Below are 25,284 nucleotides of genomic sequence, written 5' to 3'. Positions count from 1 at the left end.
AATTTGTGAATTTTCGCGAATTATTCACGAATATGGGAAAATTTGAAACACCAGAGACTCATTCTTACACTAATTCATTCACTTATCCTTGCACTCAGAGACTCATGCGCCCACTCACACACCCACTCAGACACTCATGCACCCCCCCACACCCACACCCACTCAGACTCATACACCCACTTTCAAACCCACTCAAATACTCATGCACCCACTCACAGATCCACTGACAGAAACAGGCCCTGTGGCCAACCTGCGCTGCCCACAGCCAAAGGACGTGTGTGGCGTGGGGTTGGGTGGTTATAAGGGCTTGGCTGTGGGGGTGTGGCCAAGATGGCGACCGGAGCAGCAGCATAAACTGCAGCTCCGATACCTGGCCCGTATAAATATCCTGCAAGCAGCGCCCGTGCCTCCCTTTTAAGGGGTACGGACGTCGTCTATCAAGCTGTCTGGGGGCCACACCGGCGACCGCGGCTGTGTTTTGGTTGCCGCTACCGCTCGGCGGGCGGCGGGCGTTTGGCTGGGCTGCCGGTTCCGAGCCCGCGGTGACGGCCTGCACGCTCGCTGCGTGTGCCGCGTAACATCTTCCGCGACCCGATGCTGGAGCTCGGGTCCGCGGCGTGCCCGGGGGACGGGCCACGAGAGATCCGACTTCGCTCGGGGCACTGGGATCGAGCGCCGGCCCGCAGAGGACATTTTGGGGCAGCAGCGCCGGACGGGGCTGTCCTGCCACGGCGCCGCCTCTTGCAGTCTAAGGCCCGCCGGAGCGGGCTCGCGAGTCCGGCGACCTCCGTGTGAGGTTACCGCTGCTGGTGACGGCGCCCCGACCCCCCCGCTTACTGGGGGCCGGTGCTGAGATCCGCAGCCGGCCTGGAGGCCGAGCTGCGTGTGCATCGACACAACAAAAGTCAAAACAAATTGAAGCAGACATTCAAACCATTACTTTTTGGCCAGCAGCAGTGATTGTCTCCTCTCCACCGGCTCCACCAGCACGTTGGAGCGTGTCATAACAAAGAGTACCACGATAGGGCACTGGCCCTAAGATGGGATTTTGGGGTGACGGTGTGGTGCGTTGCTGACCTGTTGCGGAGCCGCGCCCCACACATTGTGGCCTGCAGGAGCAGACCTACAATTTCATGTGCCCCAGGGCTGGGGGTTGCTGTGGCCTGCCTGGAGGGGACATCCTAACGTGTTGTCCTGGCGGAGATCGTTTTGCAGGCACGCAGCGCAACATCTATATTCTCACTTCCACAGTAGACTCTACAAATCCGGGACCTAGCCCAGAGCCTGTCCGAGCTTCACCACAGGTGTGGTGAGGCAGTAAGAACACAGCCGTTGGACAAGTACGCAGTGGGAAACTGGCCTGGTCGGTTGAATGAGGTGAGCCTTCGGCGACATTTATCGAGTCGCAGTGCGCAATTGTGTTAACCACCCCCGCGCCCCAAGATACCCGGGGCAGTTATAGCCCCCAACAAAATACGTGGGGCTCCACTCCCACCCCTCTAGACTCTACTTATAATCTCCCACCAGCGTCACAATCTCTAAACTACACAAGCAATATCCAACGCATTAGGCCATTATTCTCCATATATCACTGGCCTACTCCTGCTTTGCTCGTCCTCAACGCCTATGCCGGACTGGTGTGACTCCTGACCCGGCCGCACATGTCACTTTGTGTTCACCTGCTGCTGCGTCGCCCTTGTGTGGTTGTTGGGCTTGTCTATTGTATTTGGATGTAGAAGCATAACATGCACATCCCCTCTGCTGGTTGGAACCGTGAGGTGTGATGGTCACACGTCAAAGTGCTAAATCACTCTGCTAGCCACCAGGAACTAGCCAGTTAAGCTCTTCACCGCAAAAATCTATACATTTGCCTCGCAGACGGAAGAGGTGGATCTCTAATATCGCGCACCATACCATTGCCGTCAGTATTTCACTTTGGGCCTTCAACAGTTATTTGCGTTCCTCTGGGTCTGCACTTCTACTACGTCGCAGATTGCTCCTTTGCTCCCCGCCCGCATCGCCTCCAACCGGCCCTATTCGTTAACGGCCACTCACTCCCGCACTTACCAAATGGTCAAACCAAAGACCCCACGAGCACCTCCGGGCAGAATGGACCCTGACACCCCACCCCCCTCAGAGGCCCACGCCACCACGCAATTGGCTTTGCAGAAGTTGTAACTTACCTTACAATCCCACACGTCACAGTTTGAAAAGATATTGCAAGCCATTCTAGACACTAAGACCACCCTAGAAGCCAAAATAGGCTCGGTAACAGATGATCTAAACATACTTCGCACTGATCAATACGCACTGGCCGACAGGGTGTCCGAACTTGAAAAAGACTCTGCAACCCTCCCCCGGACTGTGAAAGACCTTCAATCGCAACTGGCTCATCTATCGACAGAGGTGGACTCTTTAAAATGCAGAGCTGAGGAGGCAGAGGGCAGATCCCGGCGCAACAACATTCGTCTGGTGGGGTTCCCTGAGCGAGCCGAGGGCCCCAGCACTGAATTATTCATAGAACAATGGCTTACGGACACAATTCTTAAAGATAACATCCCAAAGTTCTTTTCCGTCGAGCGTGCCCACAGGGTCCCCGGCAGGCCCCCTCGACCTGGCTCACAACCTCGTCCGCTGATAGTAAGACTCCTTAACTATCGCGACAGAGACCTCATCCTACAGCTATTTCGCAAATCTGGTCCGGTATGCTTTGAAAATGCTGAGATTACAGCTTATCCAGATTTTACAGCAGAAGTACAGAAGAAGTGGAGCTCTTTCTATCGTGTTAAGGTATGCCTCTGCAAACATAACATCAAGTATGCGTTGATGTTCCCAGCCAGACTCCGGGTGCAGGATGATACTCGGATACTTTTCTTCACCACTCCGGAAGATGCCTGGACCTGGCTGCATGCCAAGGGTCTAGCCGACCCATTAGACACAAGCACCCTGGGTGAAAATTGGTCTTCCTCCACGTCGAGACGCAGGCAACGCAAAAAACAAGGCATTAAACCCTCATCTGAACAGGTACAAACTGAACTCTCCCTGCTCCTGCGGGCCACATCTAGATTTGTTAACACGTCGCCAACTGCCCTATCCACACAAACTGACGTGGATCTGGAGCAGGACGTAAATTCTGACTCGGCGGAATCCACGAGTGGTCCTTCCTTCACGCCGCGCACAGCGGATGACATCTGCTAGGACAATCAAGCACCACCTACTCCCGCTCCTCGGATGCAGCGGCACGGCTTTTCCCCCTTTGGCTGCTCAGTGGCGGCTTGGCGGCACTATTGATCCCTTACTGCGGCGCGTGGCCTGCTTGTGGTCCTGGGCGGCGCACTTTGCACCATGAGTAACTCGGGCAGGGTAAATACATGACTCTGAACCAATGTCCTTCGGCACCCCCCTGCTCCATATGGAGCGTTCCTCCAAGCCGGCAATTGCTGGAATTGTTTTCTATTTTTTAATATTTCAGTTGTTGCTATATATTGTTTTAGAATGCACTTTTTTTGGTTGTTGGTTTTATCACATGTTAGTTAATCGCAAACACAGCAGCAAACGCACATGTCATATTTACCATAGCAATAGGTTTACAGCTTACAACACTACGGACATCCACTGGCTAGTCATAGCGGGTAAGCGTCACAATATTTTCATAATGGGGACGGAGAACACTCATTTCTCCGGTTATGCGAAAGCTATAAAAGCCTCATGGCCACCCAAACTCACCAAGGTATCTTGAAATATAAGATACTCACATGGAATATTAAAGGTATGGCAACGCCACATAAGCGGCAAAGGGTTTACGCCTTTCTTAAGAGGCATCAGGTACACATAGCTCTACTACAAGAAACACATCTCTCTAAATCCACGTTGGAAAACACACGCTCAAAATGGAAAGGTCAATTGCACGGCACCACTTCCTCGTCCTTCGCTCGTGGGGTGGCGATTTGGATTGCTCCTGGGGTTCCATTTATCATATCTCGCACACAATGCGACCCAAACGGTAGACACGTGACACTAGAAGGCGCCCTTGACGGGTCCCCTTTAGCTTTGGTAGCACTATACTCCCCAAATGCAAATCAACGCGATTTCCTGAGCACGCTCTCCACTGGCAATCTCAGTGACCCCACATTAGAGTGCATATGGGGGGGGCGACTTTAACAGCGTCCTAGATACTCAAATAGACCGCTCATTTCCCCCACTCACCACGGCCCCATCCAATCACGCCTCACAAGCACTAGCAAGCTGGGCCTTAAATAACGGCCTGAAGGATGTTTGGAGGGTGGGCCACCCCACCCACCGCGAATACTCTTACTACTCCCCTGTACACAAGCTACATACCAGAATAGACATGATCTTATCCGCAGCTGTAATTCAGAAAGTGAGCATGTCTGAATACCTAGCGCGCACCATATCAGACCACAACCCTCAATGCGTAATAATGGCCTGGGGTCACATGCACACTCGTATACCAACATGGCGATTGCAGCCAGAAGCTCTTCTAGACCCCCCCTTTCAAGCAGATATGTCCAAGAGACTGGCTGATTACTTCCTACTGAATAAAAACACAACTTCATCCCGCGCTATAGAGTGGGATGCCCATAAAACGGTAATACGCGGACATTGCCTTGCGGCCACGGTGGGGGTAAGAGGGGCACTCACCAAAGAACTACAAGATTTGGAGATAAAACTCCGCAAAGCAGAGGTTGAGGTCGCCAGAGTTGAGTCCACACTAGCAACACTGAATTCGCTTAGAGCTGCCCACAATGAAGTAGACACCAGTCTAGGTAAGCACGACTACAGACATTATATGACAAGACAACACACGGAGGGAGATAAATCGGGCAGGCTATTAGCGTGGCTGACCCGTCAACCTTCGCAGCCATCACCCATTGGTGCGATACGTCTGAACCCCGACGTCATTGTCAACACCCAAGCAGGTATCAACGAAGCCTTTTCCACATACTATCGTGCCCTTTACACGCCTCCTCCCCCCCCCCCGCCGGATCAGCAACTAACTGACATATTACTACTTGTCTCCCAAAACCAACACATTCTTGACAATACCGCCACTTTAGATGGTCCTATTACTATTGAAGAGCTGCGCTCAGCTCTGGCACAAATGGCACGTAGCAAAACCCCCGGTTCGGATAGCCTACCGGTAGAATATTTCAACTCCCATGCTACCCATCTCCTAAATCCACTCACAGAGGTATTTAACGAATCACGCCATAACTTACAACTGCCAGACTCCATGCGCGAAGCTCTAATAGTTGTCCTCCCAAAGGCAGGCCGGGATCCTCTTGACGTTCAATCATACAGGCCGCTCTCTCTCCTCAACACAGGTTGCAAATTGCTAGGGAAAATATTAGCAAACAGGCTGCTCCCCTACCTATCAAGCCTGATACACTATGATCAGTCCGGCTTTATTCCTGGGAGAAGCACCTTCTTAAATATCAGAAGGCTGCTCCACATAATGCACAGTAATACAGAAACAGAAGCGGTGGCCCTCTTGCTAGATATTGAAAAAGCGTTTGATATGTTAAGCTGGAATTATCTTCTATGCACACTCAAAGCGTTCGGTTTCGGCCCCGGCTTCATTAGTTGGATCAAAACGCTCTACTCCACGCCCACAGCCCGTGTAAAAAATGGACGCACTATCTCCGAAGCATTCCCTGTAGGCAGAGGCACCAGACAAGGTTGTCCATTGTCCCCTTTATTATTCGCTGTAGCCATGGTGCCATTAGCAATTCAACTACGTAGCTACGCACATATATGGGGCATCCCGGAATCTAACACTCATCATATTATATCCTTATACGCAGATGATGCCCTGATATACCTGCGTAATCACTCTACTTCTATGGTAGAGGTGTTGCAGTTGCTCGACTCCTTTGCTCTTGCCTCTGGTTTAAATATCCATACCGATTGACCTTCATATGGCATTACCGCAATATAAACTACCATGGTCACATGCTACCTTTAAATATCTCGGGGTGCAGATTTATCACTCCATTGCAGATCTAAAAGAGGGTAACATTGACAGGGCACTCAGCTCCACCCACAGCTCAATGTCGTTCTGGAGCTCACTTCCCCTATCCCCTATGGGTCGGGTAGCAATAGCCAAAATGCTTATCCTCCCAAGGTTCTTATATTACTTTACTGCCCTTCCGCTATGCTTAACACGCTCGTTCTTTGGTAAATTGCACTCAATATTAACTGACCTGCTCTGGGGCAAAGATAGACGCAGAGTAATGTTAGCTATAACACAATACCCGCAAGAGGCGGGAGGGCTGGGCATGCCTAATTTCGAAAGATACTACGCAGCTGCTCAGCTGTCGTGGTTATCCGCATGGCTTCAGGACACTCCTCCTACCGAAAGCATAATGTTGCAGGCATATATAGCCCCGCAAACGATACTGTCTTCACTGCTATCTGGCCCTCACCCCCTACCCTCAAAACCCATATTGTTGGAAGCAGCTCGCTTCGGTTGGCGTAGATACGTCCATAGCAAGGCCCCGTTTCCTCCTCACTCCCCGTTGCTACCGCTGTTTCAATTGCCGGGCACCCAAATCCTTTCATCACATCATGAGACACGGGACATAAGCACACTGAATGTGGGTGATTTATACTCCAGCTCCGCGATGTACACCTTTGCGGAACTGGTATCCGCTGGGGTTATGCACAACGGAGCCTTTCTGACATATAGCGCCATCAAGCGGCTACTCAATAATCTCTGGGGTGCTGGCAACACTGAGCCTCCTGAGTCCCCATTACTTACTACCATCCTCACCATAGGTAGCACAAAAGGCATTATAACTAAATTATATAAAGCATTACTAGCAGCAGTTTGCACCACCCTGCCGAATGCTAAGGCACGCTGGGACTCCGTCCTCCCTTCACCATTACCACAAAAAACCTGGGTCGCAGCTCTCGCAATGATCAAGTCAATATCCCGTAATCCTCGTCTGCGTTATACCCAATTCAATTATATTCACCACTCATATCTATCCCCGGCCCGCATCCAAAGAATATACCCGAGCACAACCCCGTCATGTCCCAGATACGCTACTCCGGCAGCAGACTTTTACCATATGGTCTGGAGCTGCCACTCAAACTCGGCTTGGCACCGCGTTACGGACGTCACAGCAGACATTTCGTCCAACACCCTGTTGCCCACACCAGATTCCTGTTTACTTGGCATACGCCACCGTATTAGAGAGGATAAACAGTTACACAGATTTATAGATCTAGCATTTGTTGTTTTCAAGCGCCTAATAGCAACACACTGGAAAGCCCCACACGTTCCATCTCTTTCGGCTTGGCTCTGTGACTTACATAGTCGCTCACAGGCTGAAGCCCAGGCACTTCGCTTATTACAACACAAAGGCCTTATTCAGGATGGCCCCGAAGTTTGGGACACTTTTGTGGTGGCAATAGAAGCGAGGGATGACATATACCCCCCGTAAATTGGGCACCATATATAGTTATTACAGTCTTGGTTGACATCGTCAGCACGCTACTCTTAGCTGCCCCACCATCATTCACTTTCATTATTAACATCCTCATCCCCTCCCTCAATGTAACAACGAAATATATCAGGATACTTCTTCTGCGGCTATGCCTATACGCAACTCATACCTAGCTTGCTTATTATCAGACTAGCTCTGTGCCCCGTCATGCTCCGCAATGCATAATTCATACCTCAACTATGACCTCCGTTTTACTCATACACATTAGCTGTATTCCTCCCTCTTCCTTCCCCCACCTTCTGTCGGGGATAGCCAACACTAGAAATGACATTAGTGGCGTTTAGTTGCGTCTTTAACTAGTTATTGCACAGTTTCAAGTTGAATGTTTCTTTTTTCTTTTCTTTTTTATTTCGTTTTATGTCTTCTTTTTTCTTTTTTTTGACAATTCATTGTGTAACAGCGCTGTGCAAGCTTATATATGTAAGTAAACAGATCGCAAAATTATTAACAGCCAATGTACTGTTGAGTGAATGTTATGACTAATAAACAGATTTAAAAAAAAAAATAAGGGCTTGGCTGCAAGGCCTGGCTGCAGGCCAGGCCTTGCGACCAACCCCCGCTGCGCACGGCCGAAGGCTGTTTGTGGCGGGGGTTAGAATAATGTATAGTAATTTAAATTGCTTTATGTTAAAAAAAACAGAAACTCACTAAAAAAACAAAGGTTACAGGGATGTTATAGTTAGGTTTTGAATTTACTCATACAAATGGGGGGGGGGGCATCCTGGCAACACCCTGGTGGGATGCCCTCACCCCTATATTTTAATAAAACAAACACTCCATGGAGTCAAGTGGACTTTCTGCACCCCTGGGGAGGGCAGATCGGGGTCCTCATCTGTCCCCCATGGGGACAGAAAACTGGCATTTTTATGGGGTGTGATGGGCTCCCCTAAAATCCCTAGTGTCCAGTTAGTGGATTCCTGCTTGGGGAGCGCTCTCCCACTTGGCAAATGTGCCTTTGGAAAGGGGAACTGCTTGGCAGGGTTGAGACATACCCTGACCACTGAATAAGTAAAAGTGAAAAAAAGTGGATCTTTTACTTCCACTTTTGCAATGTAGTGACGTCAGCTCGCCCTGGATGCTGATCATCATTACAAACCAAAAAAAAGCTCTGGCTGCTCGGGAAGCTTTTCACCGAGCAGCCTGAGCTTGGGTGGAAAAAAGCAAACCCTCTGGTGTAAAGCACCAAGTGGCCTTGCTAACCCTCCCGAGTGTCGGCCAATGGTCAACAGACACACTGGGTAGGGGGATTGGGGCCATTGGCCAACGGCTGCACTAAAGGGGTTAAGCTGTAATGTAAAACCCACTGTATGCAAAGTTAGGAGAGTACCTATCCTAATGATAATGATTCGAGTCAGGTGTCATTGAAGAGAACGAAGCTTCGGAGTGGTTAGTGCCAATTATATTAGCAGCCAAGGATGCAAGCACCAAGATAAGAATGTGTGCCGATCTCTGTGATCTTAATCAGAATATATGGGTAGACAGGGAACCTGAACTAAATATTTCAGAAGTGTTGTCAGTTTTGCAGGTGCAAACATTTTTAGTACGATGAATCTCCCTGCGGGCACTTACCAACTTTGGCTCCATGATTGCTCAAAGCTTTGACCTCATTTGTCACTTCTTATGCTAGTAACACATTTATTTGCATGCCTTTTGGACTTGCATCTGTGACTGCTTGTTTCCAGAGGGTCATATCCAAGGTATTAACCGGGTTTAACAATGTTACATTTTTCCAGGACGATATCCACCTGTACGGAAGTGTGAGAATGAACTCACCCTGAAAAGAGAGAAGTGCAGCTTTAGCTTGTGTCCTATTAAAGGCACACAATCTTGGAAGAAGGGGTTCATGCAAACTTTCATCAAACAGAGTCAGTGATGAAGATACCAGCCCCCTCCCATATAGACCAGGTCCTTCTTAGGCATGGCAGAGTATTAGTACACATTTGGGGAGAATGTTTCCAGTGTTGTCTGACCTTTCAGGGCTTTGCTCAAAAGGGCTTACTTTTGAGTGGGATTACTTTGGGCTGCTTAGTGAGCACTATAAGGTATGATGAAATGATGTCTATAGGCACAAATCCATAGCAGTGATGTAAAAACTGGATGCCTTGTTTGGTTATGTTTCTATTGTTTATCAGAAACATTAAAATCAATAAAATGGGGGTCCAGGACACCTACACCCGGCGTTGGCAACTGCCTGAAAATTAAATTATACTGAATTATATTATGTTTTTCTTCACATGTATGCAGTTCTGTAGAGGGGAAGGTGTTTTGCGGTCTAGCTACTCCCTGTGGAATGCTGCCATAGAACATTCTAATTTGTGTAGGATTGGTGATGAAGAGTGATTATAGCTCAGTTGGTACAGGCTCTCTAGCTGCCAACATCTTGGTGGCAGTGCCAATTTACCAATAAACGTTGGGATTAACCTGCATACGATTTGTTCCTTATACTCTTCGAGTTGCAGGTCTGAGTGTCATGACAGAAAGGCTGAATGCTCAACAAAGAATTGATATTCCTGGAGATGAAGTATGAATTTCTCAGTTCTCAGTGAAGGGGGATGGAGGAGGCGGCGTTGAATCTATATTTGGAAGTATCTCTGCCCCAAGGCACAGATTTACTAACATTTTGTGTCATGCTCACGACACTTTTTTGGAGCTGCCATGTCACAAAATGCGAGTTGAGACTTACAAAGGCACACAAAAGATAACTCAAATCAACGCTTTGCACTGAGTTTTGTTACAGTACATTGGGTAGGTGTTACAAGGGTGGAACATGGGGGTTCACATGCATCCATCCATGGATTTTGACACAAACCCAGATTTGCTGAAGGCGGTAGATCTGGGTTTGCAAAGATGTGGCGCTACGTCCAGAGCTGCTGAATTTGGAACTAGGAAACAAGGTCCAAGTCTTGGCGCTGGCTCAACAACCTGTGATGCTGGGCAAACCACTTAATCTCCTCGTGCCTTCGGGTCGAGTTTGATCTATTTAAAAAAAACAGCAAAAAAACGGTGTGCCTACCCAAATCAAATCATTAAATCATTAACATTTATAAAGCGCGCTACTCACCCGTGCGGGTCTCAAGGCACTAGGGGAAAGAGGGGTTACTGCTGCTCGAAAAGCCAGGTTTTTAGGAGTCTCCGGAAAGCGGAGTGGTCCTGGGTGGTCCTGAGGCTGGTGGGGAGGGAGTTCCAGGTTTTGGCTGCCAGGAAGGAGAAAGATCTCCCACCCGCCGTGGAGCGGCAGCGAGTGCGAGGCCAGAGGAACGGAGGAGGCGGGTGGGGACGTAGAAGCTGAGGCGTCGGTTGAGGTATTCCGGTCCCTTGTTGTGGAGGGCTTTGTGTGCGTGGGTGAGAAGTCGAAAGGTGATCCTTTTGCTGACTGGGAGCCAATGCAGGTGTCTCAGGTGTGCGGAGATGTGGCTGTTGTGGGGTACGTCGAGGATGAGGCGGGCCGAGGGGTTTTGAATGCGTTGCAGGCGATTTTGGAGTTTGGCTGTGGTCCCAGCGTAGCGGGTGTTGCCATAGTCCAGGCGGCTCGTGACAAGGGCGTGGGTCACGGTTTTTCTAGTGTCGGCGGGGATCCAGCGGAAGATCTTGCGGAGCATGCGGAGGGTGAGGAAGCAGGCGGAGGACACAGCGTTGACTTGCTTGGTCATGGTGAGAAGAGGGTCCAAGATGAAGCCGAGGTTGCGGGCGTGGTCTGTGGGGGTCGGTGCAGTGCCGAGGGCCGTGGGCCACCAGGAGTCGTCCCAGGCGGACGGGGTGTTGCCGAGGATGAGGACTTCCGTTTTTTCAGAGTTCAGCTTTAGGCGGCTGAGCCTCATCCAATCTGCGACATCCTTCATACCCTCTTGTAGGTTGGTCTTGGCGCTGGCGGGGTCCTTGGTGAGGGAGAGTATAAGTTGGGTGTCGTCGGCGTAGGAGGTGATGATGATCGACGCAGAACGAGGAGAACTATCTGGTTTCTCCTTAATACTTCATTCATCCATGTGTCCTGCATTTTGCAGCACACTTACAAAGAGGAATATGCCTGGAAGGATTGTTGTTTGTGCATGAAGGTGTAGCTCCCTGCACAAAACGGTCCTGCCCGTAACGCAGGCACCCTTGCATTGCAACATGGCACAAGTTGGCCTGCGTTGGCACGAGGCTGCGTGAAGTGCGCCCGGGCTATCCCAGAGCAGCAGGGCCCCATACTTAGTAGATATGGTGCATTTCTGACCCCTCTCATGTAGGACACCACAGCAAGTTGCACTCTTGTGGTGCATTCGTGAAAGGTTCGTAATTCTGGGCCCCATTATATAACAATGGCTCCCTCTCGATTTTAATGCACTGCGCTACCTCTATAAAAGCTGCCTCTAAGCGCTGGAGCAAAACACACAGGTGTAATGACCTCCCGGCCATCTAAGCTGTACGAATACACTGCAGCTCCGTGGTCATTAAATATTCAAACATGAGTACAGCGGGTTTAATCAGCGCCGTCAGAATGAATCTCACACCAAAGTCTTTTGTGGGAATGTTAAAATAGGTAATTTCTCCTCGGTGTTGAAGACGTAGAAGTGCTGCCTCTAAGCAGCGTGCTCTCTGCACACAACTCAAAGCACGACCCGTGTCCTACACTCCATCACTAATTGCAGGGGTAACCTCTCTGGCTGCCAGCATTGCCCTAGTGTGCTCTGCCCCTGTGTACGTGCAGTCCTGCAGCGCCCTCGTGTGGCAGGAAGTGCCACAATAGCATTGATAGACTTTCCTTGTCGTTAATTAACCTGAAGTGTTAGTCTGCTTTTATTCACATCATTCGTGTTTTTAAAGGGTCAGGGCCACTGGAATTAGACGATTGGGCGGCCACAGCGATTTTCGCATAATTATAGATTTGACTCTTGTGCCGCATAATCCGTTTTCTGCTGCATAACCTGCAGATTTTAATTAAAAAAATGTTTCTTGCTCAAACGGTTCGGAAGTTATTAAAAACGCCGTGTCTTAGTGAGTTAAACTGGTTCTAATTAGGTGCAACTAATGCCCAGATAGTGTTAGCAACTTTATAAATGAAACAATAATGAAGTGATACTATCACAAAATGTGCTGCACAATTCCGCATAATTTGCGTTTTCTTGCCCTATATTTTGGCCCTCGGCCGTATAATTCAAGTGGCCCTGCATATAGCATACTCTTCTAAAGCGCTTCAAAGCCTTACGTCCTGTTCAGTGCCTTATAGACTTGCATAACTAAAACGACCTGAAATTATGCCGGATGCCAAGAACAGAGGCATCTAAGTTGCGACTGTTAGGTTGCATTAAATACTGTAATTGCGTTTCTCTAATGTGCTCAACAAAATAGTGCATGCACCTTTATGTGACGTCACTTCCTCCTCCTCACTAACACACAGCACCGAGCCTTCCACGACGGGAGTTTCAGAACATGCATGGAAGGCTCTTCCAAAGGCATCGTGCCGTTGAGCCTGTGGCGGCTCCTCCGCTATGGCGAAGGAGCGTCGCCCCCGGCCAGCAGCAAAAAACCTTCAACTACAAAACAATAATAAACTATGTTTATTATCGTTTTGTAGTAAAAGGTGCGGGGCACTGGAGATGACAGCGATGGAGAGAAGTGCACAGAGCACTCCCCTCAGTGCGCATGTATGTTTGGCCCGCCGTCTCGGGTCGGCCAAACACACATGCGCACTGCGCTCTCTCCAGCCCGGCACTGTGTTTCCGGGCTGGAGAGAGCGGGCACAGGCTCCCAGTCTGCCTGGGAGCGGCCTGGCTGGGTGCTCCCAGCCAATCATAACACTGCTCTGAGCAGCATCAGGATTGGCCGCAGGGCAGGCTGGGAGCCTGTTCCTACCTTCTGAGGAGACGGGGGAGCAGCGGCGCAGAGTGGAAGTAAGTTTTTTTTTATTTCATTTTTTAAGTTTACTAATATTCCTCCCCACGCCATCCCGCCCCTGTAACCCAGGCGAGCCACGACTGCATTGAGCTCCAAGCTTTTATCATACTGACTCGTATGATTGCAAGAGTTTTTGCAAAACCTGAGGACAGGCTTATCAGATGTTCTTGTGTGTCCTGGGTTAAGAACCTGATGCGGGGGCTCCCAACTTCGGTGCTGCTGCTGTCCTCTCCCATCACACGGACGCCCAGCGAGGAACCACTATCATTTGGTCAGGTGGAAGCCCTCACAAAGAATGGGTAAATAGCTCTGGTGTGAATGTTGTGCCCACCTGGGCTCCGATTAAAAGCCTCTCCAGGACAAGGGAGGTGATTTCATTCTTCCTTTGAGGATGAGTAGATGCTGACTTGTGAAAATGAGAATTATTTTCTCTGTGTAATCACACAGGGAGAAGTGGGTGGGGCACTGGAGAGGAGGCGGGGCACTGGAGAATGGGGCTTTTTACCCTCTGCACTGCTCAGTTACTGCACAGTTACTCCATCGAATAAGAAGCAATCAATTGAGATTGACAAAATAGCCAACCAATGGTAAGCATGTTCAGGCCCAAAGACCACTATGAGCAAGGCATGGTCAACAGAAGGCCTTCCACAAATGACATCTAAAAGCTATCTGCAGGCAAGACCTAAAAATGTATAAATAAAACATGCTGCAGAAGCATGGGACTGTGCAAATCAGGGAGTCTGGGTCGGACTTACACCGCAGATCTCCTCCCGCCATTGTGATAACCCTGGTTGAAGTAGGACAGAACAGCAGCTCTTGTTTCAGGGAGAGTGCAGCATTTAAACACTGGAAGGCAGCTTTCTCACACAGTACAGAAGATCAGCAGAGAAGCCCTCATGAAAGAACCATTTAGGATAGAGCAATAAACACTTCCTTTCCACCTTCTAGCCGGGCACTTGTTTACGTTTATTCTACCTGTAAGTCACACAGAGCATGCCTAAATTGCTTCTAGGTGCCTTTTTAAAAAAAGATGATGTACAGCAGGGGTCTTCAAACTGAGGGACGGACCCCCCTTGGGGGGGGGGGGGCTCAAGTGATCCCAGGGGGGGTGCCAGGCTGTGACCAAAAGAAGCATTATGCTAATAAAAGGGCTTTGTTTTGAGCTGAAAAATGAGCAGCAGCAAACCACTCTGTAATGGGCCATCACTGACATGTTTTGTCATGTATGTCCAAGCTTGTGTCAAAAGGGAAGGGACTCCAAATACTCTTCAAAACCTCCAACCCCACTTCTAATAATCACACAGTGGATATTTTTACGCATTATTAAGGCCTGCTTGACCAGAATTGTATGGTTGGCATCATACATTTTATTGCGTTTTTAAAACAGTAACAGTGTAACTGTAATGGTTAAATAAGTGGTATATTTAAACATTGCCAGTTTCATAGAATAATTGTGAAAAATATGGATGGGGGCCGATGATTTTTTTCCACTGGGGGGCACAGCATTAAAAAGCTTGAAGACCACTGATCTACAGCATGAGGGGTTTACAGAGTACGCACAAAAGGCTGTAAAGGGAGGGTTTCCTGCCTGCGAGTGGCTATTCACGCTTATTTCTATGCGTCAAAGCTACAGGGTCAAAAGTACTGCTGTGCGCATTCCATGACTGTTGGCAGCCTTCACAAACTCTTGAGGGCTGATTCATGAAAGCATTTATGAGTATGAGAATTAGTACTACAAGAGTATTCTTGTGCATACTCTGACATTTCTTTGTGAATCAGCCCGAAACGTCCAACTCCCTACTAGTATTCGCAAAGAGGGTACAGTCCATTCTGTCCTAATTGTGCATGAACAGTCCCAGTGTAGATATTTGGCAGCCAGTTCACAAAGGCCTGTAAGAGTGCTGCAGGGGTACTACTTTACGCACTCCTTTGTGAATAGGCCCAACGCGGATATCCCTTGCATTGTGGTGTATGGGTTAGTTGCTCGGATTCGTAAGGTTAGACCCCCTCCGAGTCACCCCACGGCTCCCGAGTCAGTGATCGATGGGTTGGAAAGATGGGTTTTACAGGGCTTTAAGTGGGATGAAAAACTAGTAGGTCTCTGAAAGGGGCGTGGCCTGTAGAATTAAGGGCGTGGCTTAAAACACGTCAACTAAAAAACTGTGCTCAGCATAGTGTGCCACCGACTGGCATTTTGCTGCTGCTTGATGCTTCCTGTTGTTGCATCCAGATATATAATGCAATAACTGACATTACACCTACAGCAAGCCAGGCCTATTGGCTTTGTCAATGGTTGTTAGTTGCCTAAGATAAACAAGTACAACAGTGGCTTTGTTGTATATAATACTGAAGATGCTTCCGTTCTGAAATGATGAGTCTGTGATAGAACTGTAACGAGTCTCCCTGAAGTTACATCAAAGTCAGTGAAGGGTGGCGCTGCTGCCGAGGTGAGATGTGTTTTCACCCCGAGGGTGAGGGCAAAACTGGAGTGCCCGACGGGGCCCCGTCTCAGCACCTGCTTTTAGGAACTGCTGATGCAGAGCACCGGCAGGACCCGGCCCACTTAAAGCCCTGGGTTTTTTGTTTTGTCCAGAAATTCCAACTGCTGGGTGGTGTGTCCTTCCAGAGGTGGGCGGGGGCCCATTTGAGAGTGGCACGTCACCCGTACATCTGTAATTGCTCCCGGAGGTGAGAAGGGCCCAGTAGAGATGGCAGCCAGGCTGGTAGGTGGGTTTCTTTTGAGGGAAGCCGCCCAGCCCACTCCGGGCACAGCATTTTCAGATTCATTCGGGCCTGGCTGGCAGCCAGTGGTGTTTTCTGTGGTGGGTGAGTTTTCAGAGTGCCAGTATGAGACATGATGCTGCATTTTGGGTTCTTTAAGGTCTTTGGAGCCTGTTATAGAGGCTTGTCCTTTGAGGGTCTTTCAGCTGAATTGTGTCAGCTGGTGAAGAGCTTTTCCCTTCTATTTTGTTTCATATTTTTGATTTTTTTTTTCTCCTCCTACCTTCAGCCAGCTTCTATTCCTGCACTCGAGCACCGCGCGGCTGTGGGAGATAATGGCATCATTAAAATGTTCATCGCACTGAACTTTTCGAGAAGTCTGTAGAGCCTTTGAAAGAGGAAAGACCTAGATAATAGGCGGCCCCCTGGCCCCCCCCTCAGCGGCGCCTCTTTAGAGCTCGGCCTCGCAGGGCAGCTCCGTCTTCGGTGACTCATTCTCTCAATTGTTCGATGGAACTGAATGACCTGATTTAATATAGGCCACGAATTTAAAAGCTTTCAAGTTTCTCTTAGGGCCATATTTATACTTTTTGACGCAAAACTGCGCTAACGCAGTTTTGCGTCAAAAAAATTAGCGCCGGCTAACGCCATCCTGAAGCGCCATGCGGGCGGCGTATTTATTCAATGACGTTAGTCTGCGCCAAAGTCCATGGAGTTTGCGTCATTTTTTAGCGTGGACACCTACTTTGCATTAATGATATGCAAGGTAGGCGTTCCCGTCTAAAAAATTGACTCCGAGGCATGTGCGCCGTATTTACACTCCCGGGCAAAATTCACGCCCGGGAGTGGGCGGGTCAAAAAAAATGACGTACGGCCGCTTTTGCGCCATTTTTTAGCACCTGGTCAGGGCAGCCGTTAAGGGACCTGTGGGCTCGGAAGGAGCCCAGAGGTGCCCTTCCATGCCCCCAGGGACCCCCCCCCTGTCGCCCTTGCCCACCCCAGGAGGATGCCTAAGGATGGAGGGACCCATCCCAGGGACATTAAGGTAAGTTCAGGTAAGTGTTTTTTTTCAAAAAAATTTGTGGCATAGGGGGGCCTGATTTGTGCCCCCCTACATGCCACTATGCCCAATGACCATGCCCAGGGGACAGAAGTCCCCTGGGCATGGCCATTGGGCAAGGGGGCATGACTCCTGTCTTTGCTAAGACAGGAGTCATTTCTATGGGGGTTGGGAGTCAAAAAAAATGGCGCAAATCGGGTTGAGGCGAAAAATTTGCCTCAGCCTGACTTGCCCCATTTTTTGGCGCCCAAGCTCCATATCCCCCTACGCCGGCGCTGCTTGGTGTACGTCGTTTTTTTTCACGCACACCAGTACCACCCAGAACACTGGGCCAGATCTCTTCTCGAGGGGCATACCTGTCACACTTAGGAAGTCTACTGCGGCCAATTGTTTTTTCCAGTTCAGAGTGGACCTGACTTGGCAGTTTGGACTGGATTAGTATTAATGGAGCAGCGTCGGGGCTGATTTGCATATAGCTGGGAACGGTCTGAGGTGGCACAGTGGGCAAAAACCGATGAAGTGAGATTTAGTCCCAAGTAGTTTCCAGTGGCTGAAATTAATCAAGCATTGCACTAATTTCTCGTTTGTATTCCTTAGTGTGACGCCCTATGTGCGACAGGTGTGCCCAGACATAGGTGCCACTCTTATTCTCCCACTGGGACCAAGTTTCACCCTACTGAAGAATCCCAAATAAAACAAAAAGCTGTAGGGTTGCACAGAGGTGGGGGAGCCACTAAAATCTCCAGCCAGGCTCAAGCCTGGAGCGCGGCTCTAGCTCAGCACGAGGTCCTGTTTGAACCGCGAACCAATAACAAGCCAATCACAAGCCAACCTTCTTGTTTCCTGGATGGATGCGGCCTTACAGCCAGAGCTCTCGACTTTAGTACTGGGGAACCAGCATCAGTGTCCGCTCCTGTGATTCCAGTCAAATCACTTAGGGCCTGATTCACAACTTGGCGTACGGGTTACTCTGTCACAACGGTGACAGATATCCTATCTGCCAAAATCGAAATCCCATGGGACATAAAGGGATTTAGATTTAAGCCGACGGGATATCCGTCACTGTTGTGACGGAGGAAATTATCCACCAAGTTCTAAATCAGACCCTAAACCTCCCCGTGCCTACAAACAATGAATGCTTCTCACCTTTTGTAATGTAACTGGCGCTCCAGGTTAGGTTTGCACTATATACAAATGCAGAAAAATGAACAAAAGGTAAAAACAAAGCCTTGACATAAGAAAAGATTAATAGATTCCTGTTTAGTGGTTGATGGTGAGATAAAGAACGATGGATGTGTCCCAGAGCAATTACCAGTGTCCAAGATTAATTCACGCATTCCACCCATCACTTTTTTTTTTAATTCCCCAAAAGTAGCCCTGCCAAGTAGGTTGAAACCAGCCCTCGCTCTTGTCCTGTCGCCACTTTTTCTGGTTCTTTGTTTCCACTCTTTCCCTCTTGTGCTTTTGTCCTGATGTGCCTGCTGCATTAAACCCTGGAAGCTGGAGACAAAGGCAGCAGCCCTCGGCCTTCAAAACCGGTTACCAAAGGCACCAGCTCCACAGGGAAATGCTTGATAGAATAAATGTCCAATCCAGCAATTGAATCTTCCCATCATATAACGCGGGCCTGGCCACTGCACAATGATATATGAGATACTTTTCTGGCTGGGCTGCTATTCCCAGAGAGTTGTGCTAGGCTGGGAAATTGGTTATGGTCACAGCCACTGGAATTATGCGGCAGGAGAGGGCCAAATTATGCAGCAGGGTTGAGTAAATTATGTGGTAAGAAAAGGGAAATTATGCTGCATAAGGCAGAACATTTTGTAATAGCATTACTTAATTACGTCATCATTTTTAAACTTGGTAACACTGCCTGGGAATTGGTTGCACCTCATTAGTACCGTTTTAATACACAATTATAGCAATAAACAACAAAAAGGTGACAAGTCAGTTTTGCAAAGGGCCTTTCACTGCACCCCAACACGTCGCTGCATTCTTAGTAGCTCGTGAACTGTTTGAGCTAGAAACCATTGATTTGTTAAAATCTGCAAATTATGAGGCAGATGACCAATTATGTGGCAGATGCGGCAAATCTGTAATTAAGCAAAAATTACTGCGGCCGCACAACTGCATAATTTCAGTGCCCGTGGTTACGTCTTACGAATGGAAACTTATGTATGCTCTGCTTTATTGTAATTAGTCTCTTGAATGTGATTTCAAGAATCGGTGCAACATATTTGTAATGTTTTAAATTGTTTACCTCTTAAGTTTTGTAGTCAATTTGCATGAGAACTTGTTTGTCAAAGAAAGGTGTATGCCTATGTGTAAGCACCACCTCCATCGATGCTGGCGCCAGGCCAAGAATTGCCACCTTTATTACAAGGCCAGTATTACACCAAGGGTGGCTAGCATTATTACTCCATGGGTGCTCATAATAGGCCAAGAATTACTACTTTCATTCCAGGGGCTGCCACAGATTGCTGCTTTCATTACTGTGTCAACATTTTGCCAATGATGTACAGGGCACCTTCATGCCATGCATGCCTACAATATCCCAAGAATTGCCATCATTCTACAGTGGTTGATGGGACTTGATATCTTGTGACCCCCTCTCCCCACTCTGGGGAAACTGTATGTTGGGCTTTATGGAGCCAGTTTTGTATAAGGATGTTCATATCTAAAATAACTGAATACATTTGGTTATAAAAGTAAATTGCCACTATTATCTTCTATATTTCTGTGGCAGCATTTTACCAGTGTTGGGTGCACTTATGCCATGGAAGGCCACAATATGTAAAGAATGACTACCTTTATGCCAATGCCATCATTATGCGTGGTGTGCTCGGCTAATTCTCACACACACATACACACACACACACACACACACACACACTTTTTATATTAAGCTTCCGAAGGCCTCAGGTGACGCATCCCATTCAGGTAGTAAAACAGGACCTTTTTCACACAGTGATTGAGTGCAGTAGGCCTGATTGGAGAACTGCACTGTCAGTCACGCTGTGCGAGGAAGGGCCTCCCCTGGGTATGCCATGCTTTGGTATTGCTTTGCTGAAGAGCTGAAACAAACAATTAGGTGAAGAAAGGAATGTTTGAATTACTTTCTGCTACTGGTACTCACTCAAGGCCACATTCCGATCTATCATTTTTCACCCATGATGCAATTTTAGACAGAAAATAGCCACATGTTAATCAGTCTTGGTGCTCATCTAATAGAAACAGCCCACCTGAACTCCCAAACCTGTGGAAAGTAGGCACCGTCGACAAGGGCTATGTGAGGTCGCCGGATTCTGGGAATAAACATGTAAGTTCAGTACATTGTGATGTAGAGTTGATGGAAGGCCATGGCAATGAAGTGGGGCTTTAGTCCTGTGGCACAGTCAGCACTGCCCCATGTCTGGGCATACCCATTCCATTCCACTTAGAGAGTCTACTACAAAAACAAGAAGGATTGCTTGAATTAATCGCAGCTCATAGCAATCGCTCAGGGCCATATCACAGCCTGCTGTGTTTTTACCACTGTGGCATTCTAGAAAGAAACCAGCACATGCAAACCAGCCTTGGCTCTGCTCCTTTAGGAACAGTCCAGCCTGAACTGTCAGGCCTGGTCCCCTCAAGACGGGAACACAAGCAACCCAAGCCTGGTGTCAGACTCCATAGACCTCGTCAGTCACGTATAGCTTGAGTCCTATGGTACAGTGAGCAGTGGACCCAGGTCTGTGTATAACATCACCCTCATGGTATCCTCCCGCACTCTCACAAACACTGTTAGGGTAAAGAGGGCTCTGCTCTTGGGTATCCAACACAGACGTTCAGTGCTCTGCTGCCGAGCTGGAAGTTGAAGCCCCCATCGCCGACCTCTCTGCTAAAGTGATGTGCATCAAAGCTCTAAACAATATATAATGTGTAAGTCTGGATGGCCATACGTGGACCGCTGGTCTGCCAGTCATGTTTACTTTGTTTCATTCCCATCACTATAAGCGGGCCGTGCAACCGAGGTAATACCACCCACCTTCAGACCCTTGAAGTGACAGGAGAAAAGGAGGTGCACCCATGGACTTCCTGGACTCCATGATAAAAGCGAATAAAATCAGAGAACATCCAGCCATTCTTGAATCAACACTAGCAAAACATCATGAGATTGGTGATCTTCTAAACAGGTCTGAAAGTCTAGGACCATATGTAACACATAAAGGTAAAAAGCAATTGCTGTGTTTGGTCACCAAATACAAAATAAATGTTGTTGTTTTGCCTTCAAAGGTTATGGCTTGTAGTTACTTGTCCAAAAATTAATCACATGTTGCTATTTTAGGCGTATACAGTGGGCAGTAATGGAAACCCTCCTATTTCTGTAGGAAGTGTCAAATCCACTGGAGAGTCCAGAGGTGGAATTTCCTTCTCTACTCAATACAGATGGTGGTTGAACGTCTGTCAGCGGTTCACTTCTGGATTTAGCACTGTTCTTCTGGAGCCGCAAACTGGACTGCAACGTTGCAACTTCCAAACAATCGCTTTTGTCACTCCACTGAATATTAATCAAACGAAAAACTCTTTCAAAATTAGCATTTTGGCAGGAATAGACAAAGGGGGTTATTACAACTTTGGAGAAGGTGTTAATCCGTCCCAAAAGTGACGGTAAAGTGACGGATATACCACCAGCCGTATTACGAGTCCATTATATCCTATGGAACTCGTAATACGGCTGGTGGTATATCCGTCACTTTACCGTCACTTTTGGGACGGATTAACACCTCTTCCAAAGTTGTAATAACCCCCAAAATGTCTTTACAGAATTTCAGCAACTCTGAATTTTCATCTTTTTATTTTGTGGGCCGGAAGAATTGAACCTGTCTTCCACGACCTGACATGTTTGTCCCATTAGCTTTCTTCTCACAATGTAGTACCGATTTTGTTTGGTTCATGGAGCTACCAAAGTTAAATAGTTAATAGAGACTACTACTAAACTGGAAAAGTTGAACGTAGCAGATATTCGTAAGCAGTAAGAAACAAAGCACATTTATATGGCTATGATAAATTTGATAAATATTGAGACTGTTCACACATGGTGTCAGCAGTGGAATCGTGATTACACCAATAAAAATGGAAAACATGATACAACAACTGGCTGAAGGCTAAAGGCATTTATAATGTGCCTTAGAACAGGCGCAGAATGCACAACAATCCCAAGCAGAGCACCTCACTTGTAGTTTATCTGCCTAAGATAACACCATCATCAAGTTAGCAGATGATGTCACTAGCACCCAACTTCACCCAAATATACCATTATTGGGGTTATGGAAATACACCCAGAAGATGACCCTGTGTGATTCTTTACACCAGTGGTTCCCAAACTTTTTCGACCTGCGGCTCCCTTCACACTTATTGGCCATTGCCCACGGCTCCCCATTATGTTACATTTTTTGCGGGTGGGCAATTTTTCTTCCTGCAAATAATTTGGGTGATGGTATTATCATATTGGTAACAAAATAAAAATACAAGTTGTTTACTTTAAGATTTTTTTTAATTCAGTTAAGTCAAAAACAATACAATATTGAGGGCCAAACATTTTTCCATGAACTAGCAACCTTTTTTGAACACATGTAAGTTTAACCACACAACAAATTTCTGTAGAAAATGTTTTTTAATTAACAAGAAAAAACAGGGAGTCCGAATGTAAACAAAATAGAAAGGACTAAATTTGTTTGGAAAATCCATATGAGATGGATGTGCTTGTTTTTCTTTACAAAGCTCCTCAAATCTTGGTGTTATTTTTTAGATCGCAACACGCATTTCTTTTTCAAGGTGAATTTTTGCCCTATATTTTGACTTTATCACTGCAACTGCTGAGAAACTAGCTTCACAAAGGTAGGAAGTAGCAAACAGGATCAAAACATGCAGGGCTATCTTGCTAATCACTGGGTATTCATCTTGAGTTTGGCACCAAAACTCAAGTAGTGACAGAGACTGGAATTGTACTTTCAGTGTTGAGTCACTCAAAATGTCAATGAGCTGTTCTGCTTCCTCGTTATTGAAATGCTGAGGTATCTCAGCATTGAAGGGATCTCTCACCCATTTGGCTCCACTTCATCCTCTGGGAAATATTTCTGAAGGTAAAAATGCAGTTGTGACAAATACAGAACAAAAACTGTCCTCAGTTCCTCCTTTAATGCCATCTCATTGTCTTGCAGAAATGTGTCCAATGAAGGAAAACATTTATAGTCACCTTTGCTTACACTGCCTTTCCAAAGGATGCCTTTTTTCTTAAACCCTGAAACTTTGTCTGAGAGCTGCAAGATGTTAGTATTATTACCTTGCAAGGACTTGTTCAGTGCGTTCAGTTTTTCAAAAAGATCAGAAAGAAAAGCCATTTGTATTAGAAAGTCTGCATCAATAAATTTGTCGGCAAAACAATGTTCATCATCATGTAGATATGAGTGTATTTCATTCCTAAGCTCATACACTGTAAGCCGGGAGTTACCGAGAGATGGCCATCGAGAACTGCTGTAGAAAAAAAGGCATGAGTGTTCGGCACCCATGCCTTCACACAGCTTAGCAAAAAATCTTGCTTTCATTGGTCTTGTTTTAATAAAATGTATCACTTTGTTGACTAGTTTCAGAATATTATGCAGTTCTTCACTGAGGTTTCCTGCTGCTGCTAGTGCTTCTCTGTGTATTATACAGTGTGTCCGAACAGCATTCAGTGCTTTAGACCGTATGCAAGCTTGAAGTCCTTGGTAGCATCCTGCCATTGAACGACCCCCGTCTGTGCAAACTCCAACACATCTCTCCCAGTCAATCTGATTCTGAACCATAAAATCACCCACAACCACAAACAAGTCTTGACCGGTAGTTCCACCTTTCATTTCCTTACAGAACAACAAATCCTCAACTATTTTGTTTTTGTTAACAAACCTCACATAGCAAATAAGATGGGTGTCTTTTTGGTTGTATGTTGCCTCGTCCAATTGGAGTGCAAAGTCTTTGCCTTTTAAGTTACAGATGAGCTGATCGTTAATATCGTCAGCCATGTCATTTATCCTCCGGCTGATAGTATTAGAAAGAGGCACTTTGAGCAGCTGTTTACCAGCATCTTCTACGAGCATGATGATTACCATATCAACAGCAGCAGGCAAAATCAACTCTTCTGCCATTGTGTGTGGTTTTTTACACTGTGCAACACGAAAGGACACTTTAGAAGAAGACAAGAGGGTGTTACTATTAACTTTGACTTGTTTTGAGAAAGTGGTCTTTTGTAATTTGGCTTCTGTAAGTTTTCTTTGGAAAAATTCCCTTGACTTTTCAACCACATTTGGGTGAAGACTTTCAAGATGACGCTTTAGTTTACATGGAAGCATGGATTCTAAAGCCAAAACTTTTAAACAGATTAAACGTTGAGGACTCTCCTCATTATTAACCTGTACACATGTGAAACCATAATCTAGATACCTGTCATCATACTTTCTGTACTTGGTTTTTCGCTTCCCGTCCTCTTTTTTCTCTGAAGAACCTGAGACTTCACTTTGCTCAGACGAACTTGAACTCAGAATTAAAAATCTCTTCATTGTCAATCATAAAGATGCCAATCAGTTCAGACGTAGAAGAGAAGAGAAAGACTGCGGAAGAGAAAAACAAAATAGTATCACAATGGGAGAAAACAGAAAGCTGCAAGAGTGAGCTGAAGGGAAAGGAAGTGGTTTTATAATCATTGAAGAGGCCTGAGATGGCTTCAGTATTACGCTGCCTCAGTATTCAGTTTTCCCACATTTAATTGCAGCAGCCACATGTTTAAGAGGAGGGCTTTGGGCACCGGCACCTTTTTATTTACAAATTAAGCACTGCCGTTCACACTCCCACTCTGCAGTTACTCTTTGTGCATCTTCCAGGTACTATATATGAAGAGGTACATTTCCAGACTGGCCTATGCCACTACGCCTCAGATTTCAGTAGTTTGTAAGTCTGGCTGATGGAAGGTTCATTGCTCTTGTGGGATCATAGCTACAACAACATCCAGACAGTGGTGCTGAGGTATGTGCAACTTTGCTACTATTTCAGGGCAACATGGCTTCTCTTTCCTCGTTCACA

The 25,284-nt window shown here is 47.2% G+C and overlaps 1 protein-coding gene across 1 annotated transcript; it reads right to left on the bottom strand.

The window, feature by feature from the left end:
• Positions 1 to 12,998: 12,998 nt before the first annotated feature.
• Positions 12,999 to 24,764, bottom strand: LOC138249473 (zinc finger BED domain-containing protein 5-like). The gene is made up of 2 exons (XM_069203432.1): positions 23,513 to 24,764; positions 12,999 to 13,045 (listed from the first exon to the last, which is right to left on the bottom strand). The coding sequence occupies exons 1-2, from the start codon at positions 24,762 to 24,764 to the stop codon at positions 12,999 to 13,001; spliced, it is 1,299 nt and encodes a 432-aa protein (XP_069059533.1).
• Positions 24,765 to 25,284: the final 520 nt, after the last annotated feature.

The sequence above is a fragment of the Pleurodeles waltl genome, chromosome 8 (assembly GCF_031143425.1).
Source record: "Pleurodeles waltl isolate 20211129_DDA chromosome 8, aPleWal1.hap1.20221129, whole genome shotgun sequence".
NCBI classification, from domain to species: Eukaryota; Metazoa; Chordata; class Amphibia; order Caudata; family Salamandridae; genus Pleurodeles; species Pleurodeles waltl.
This window is presented reverse-complemented; position numbering and strand designations above follow the sequence as displayed.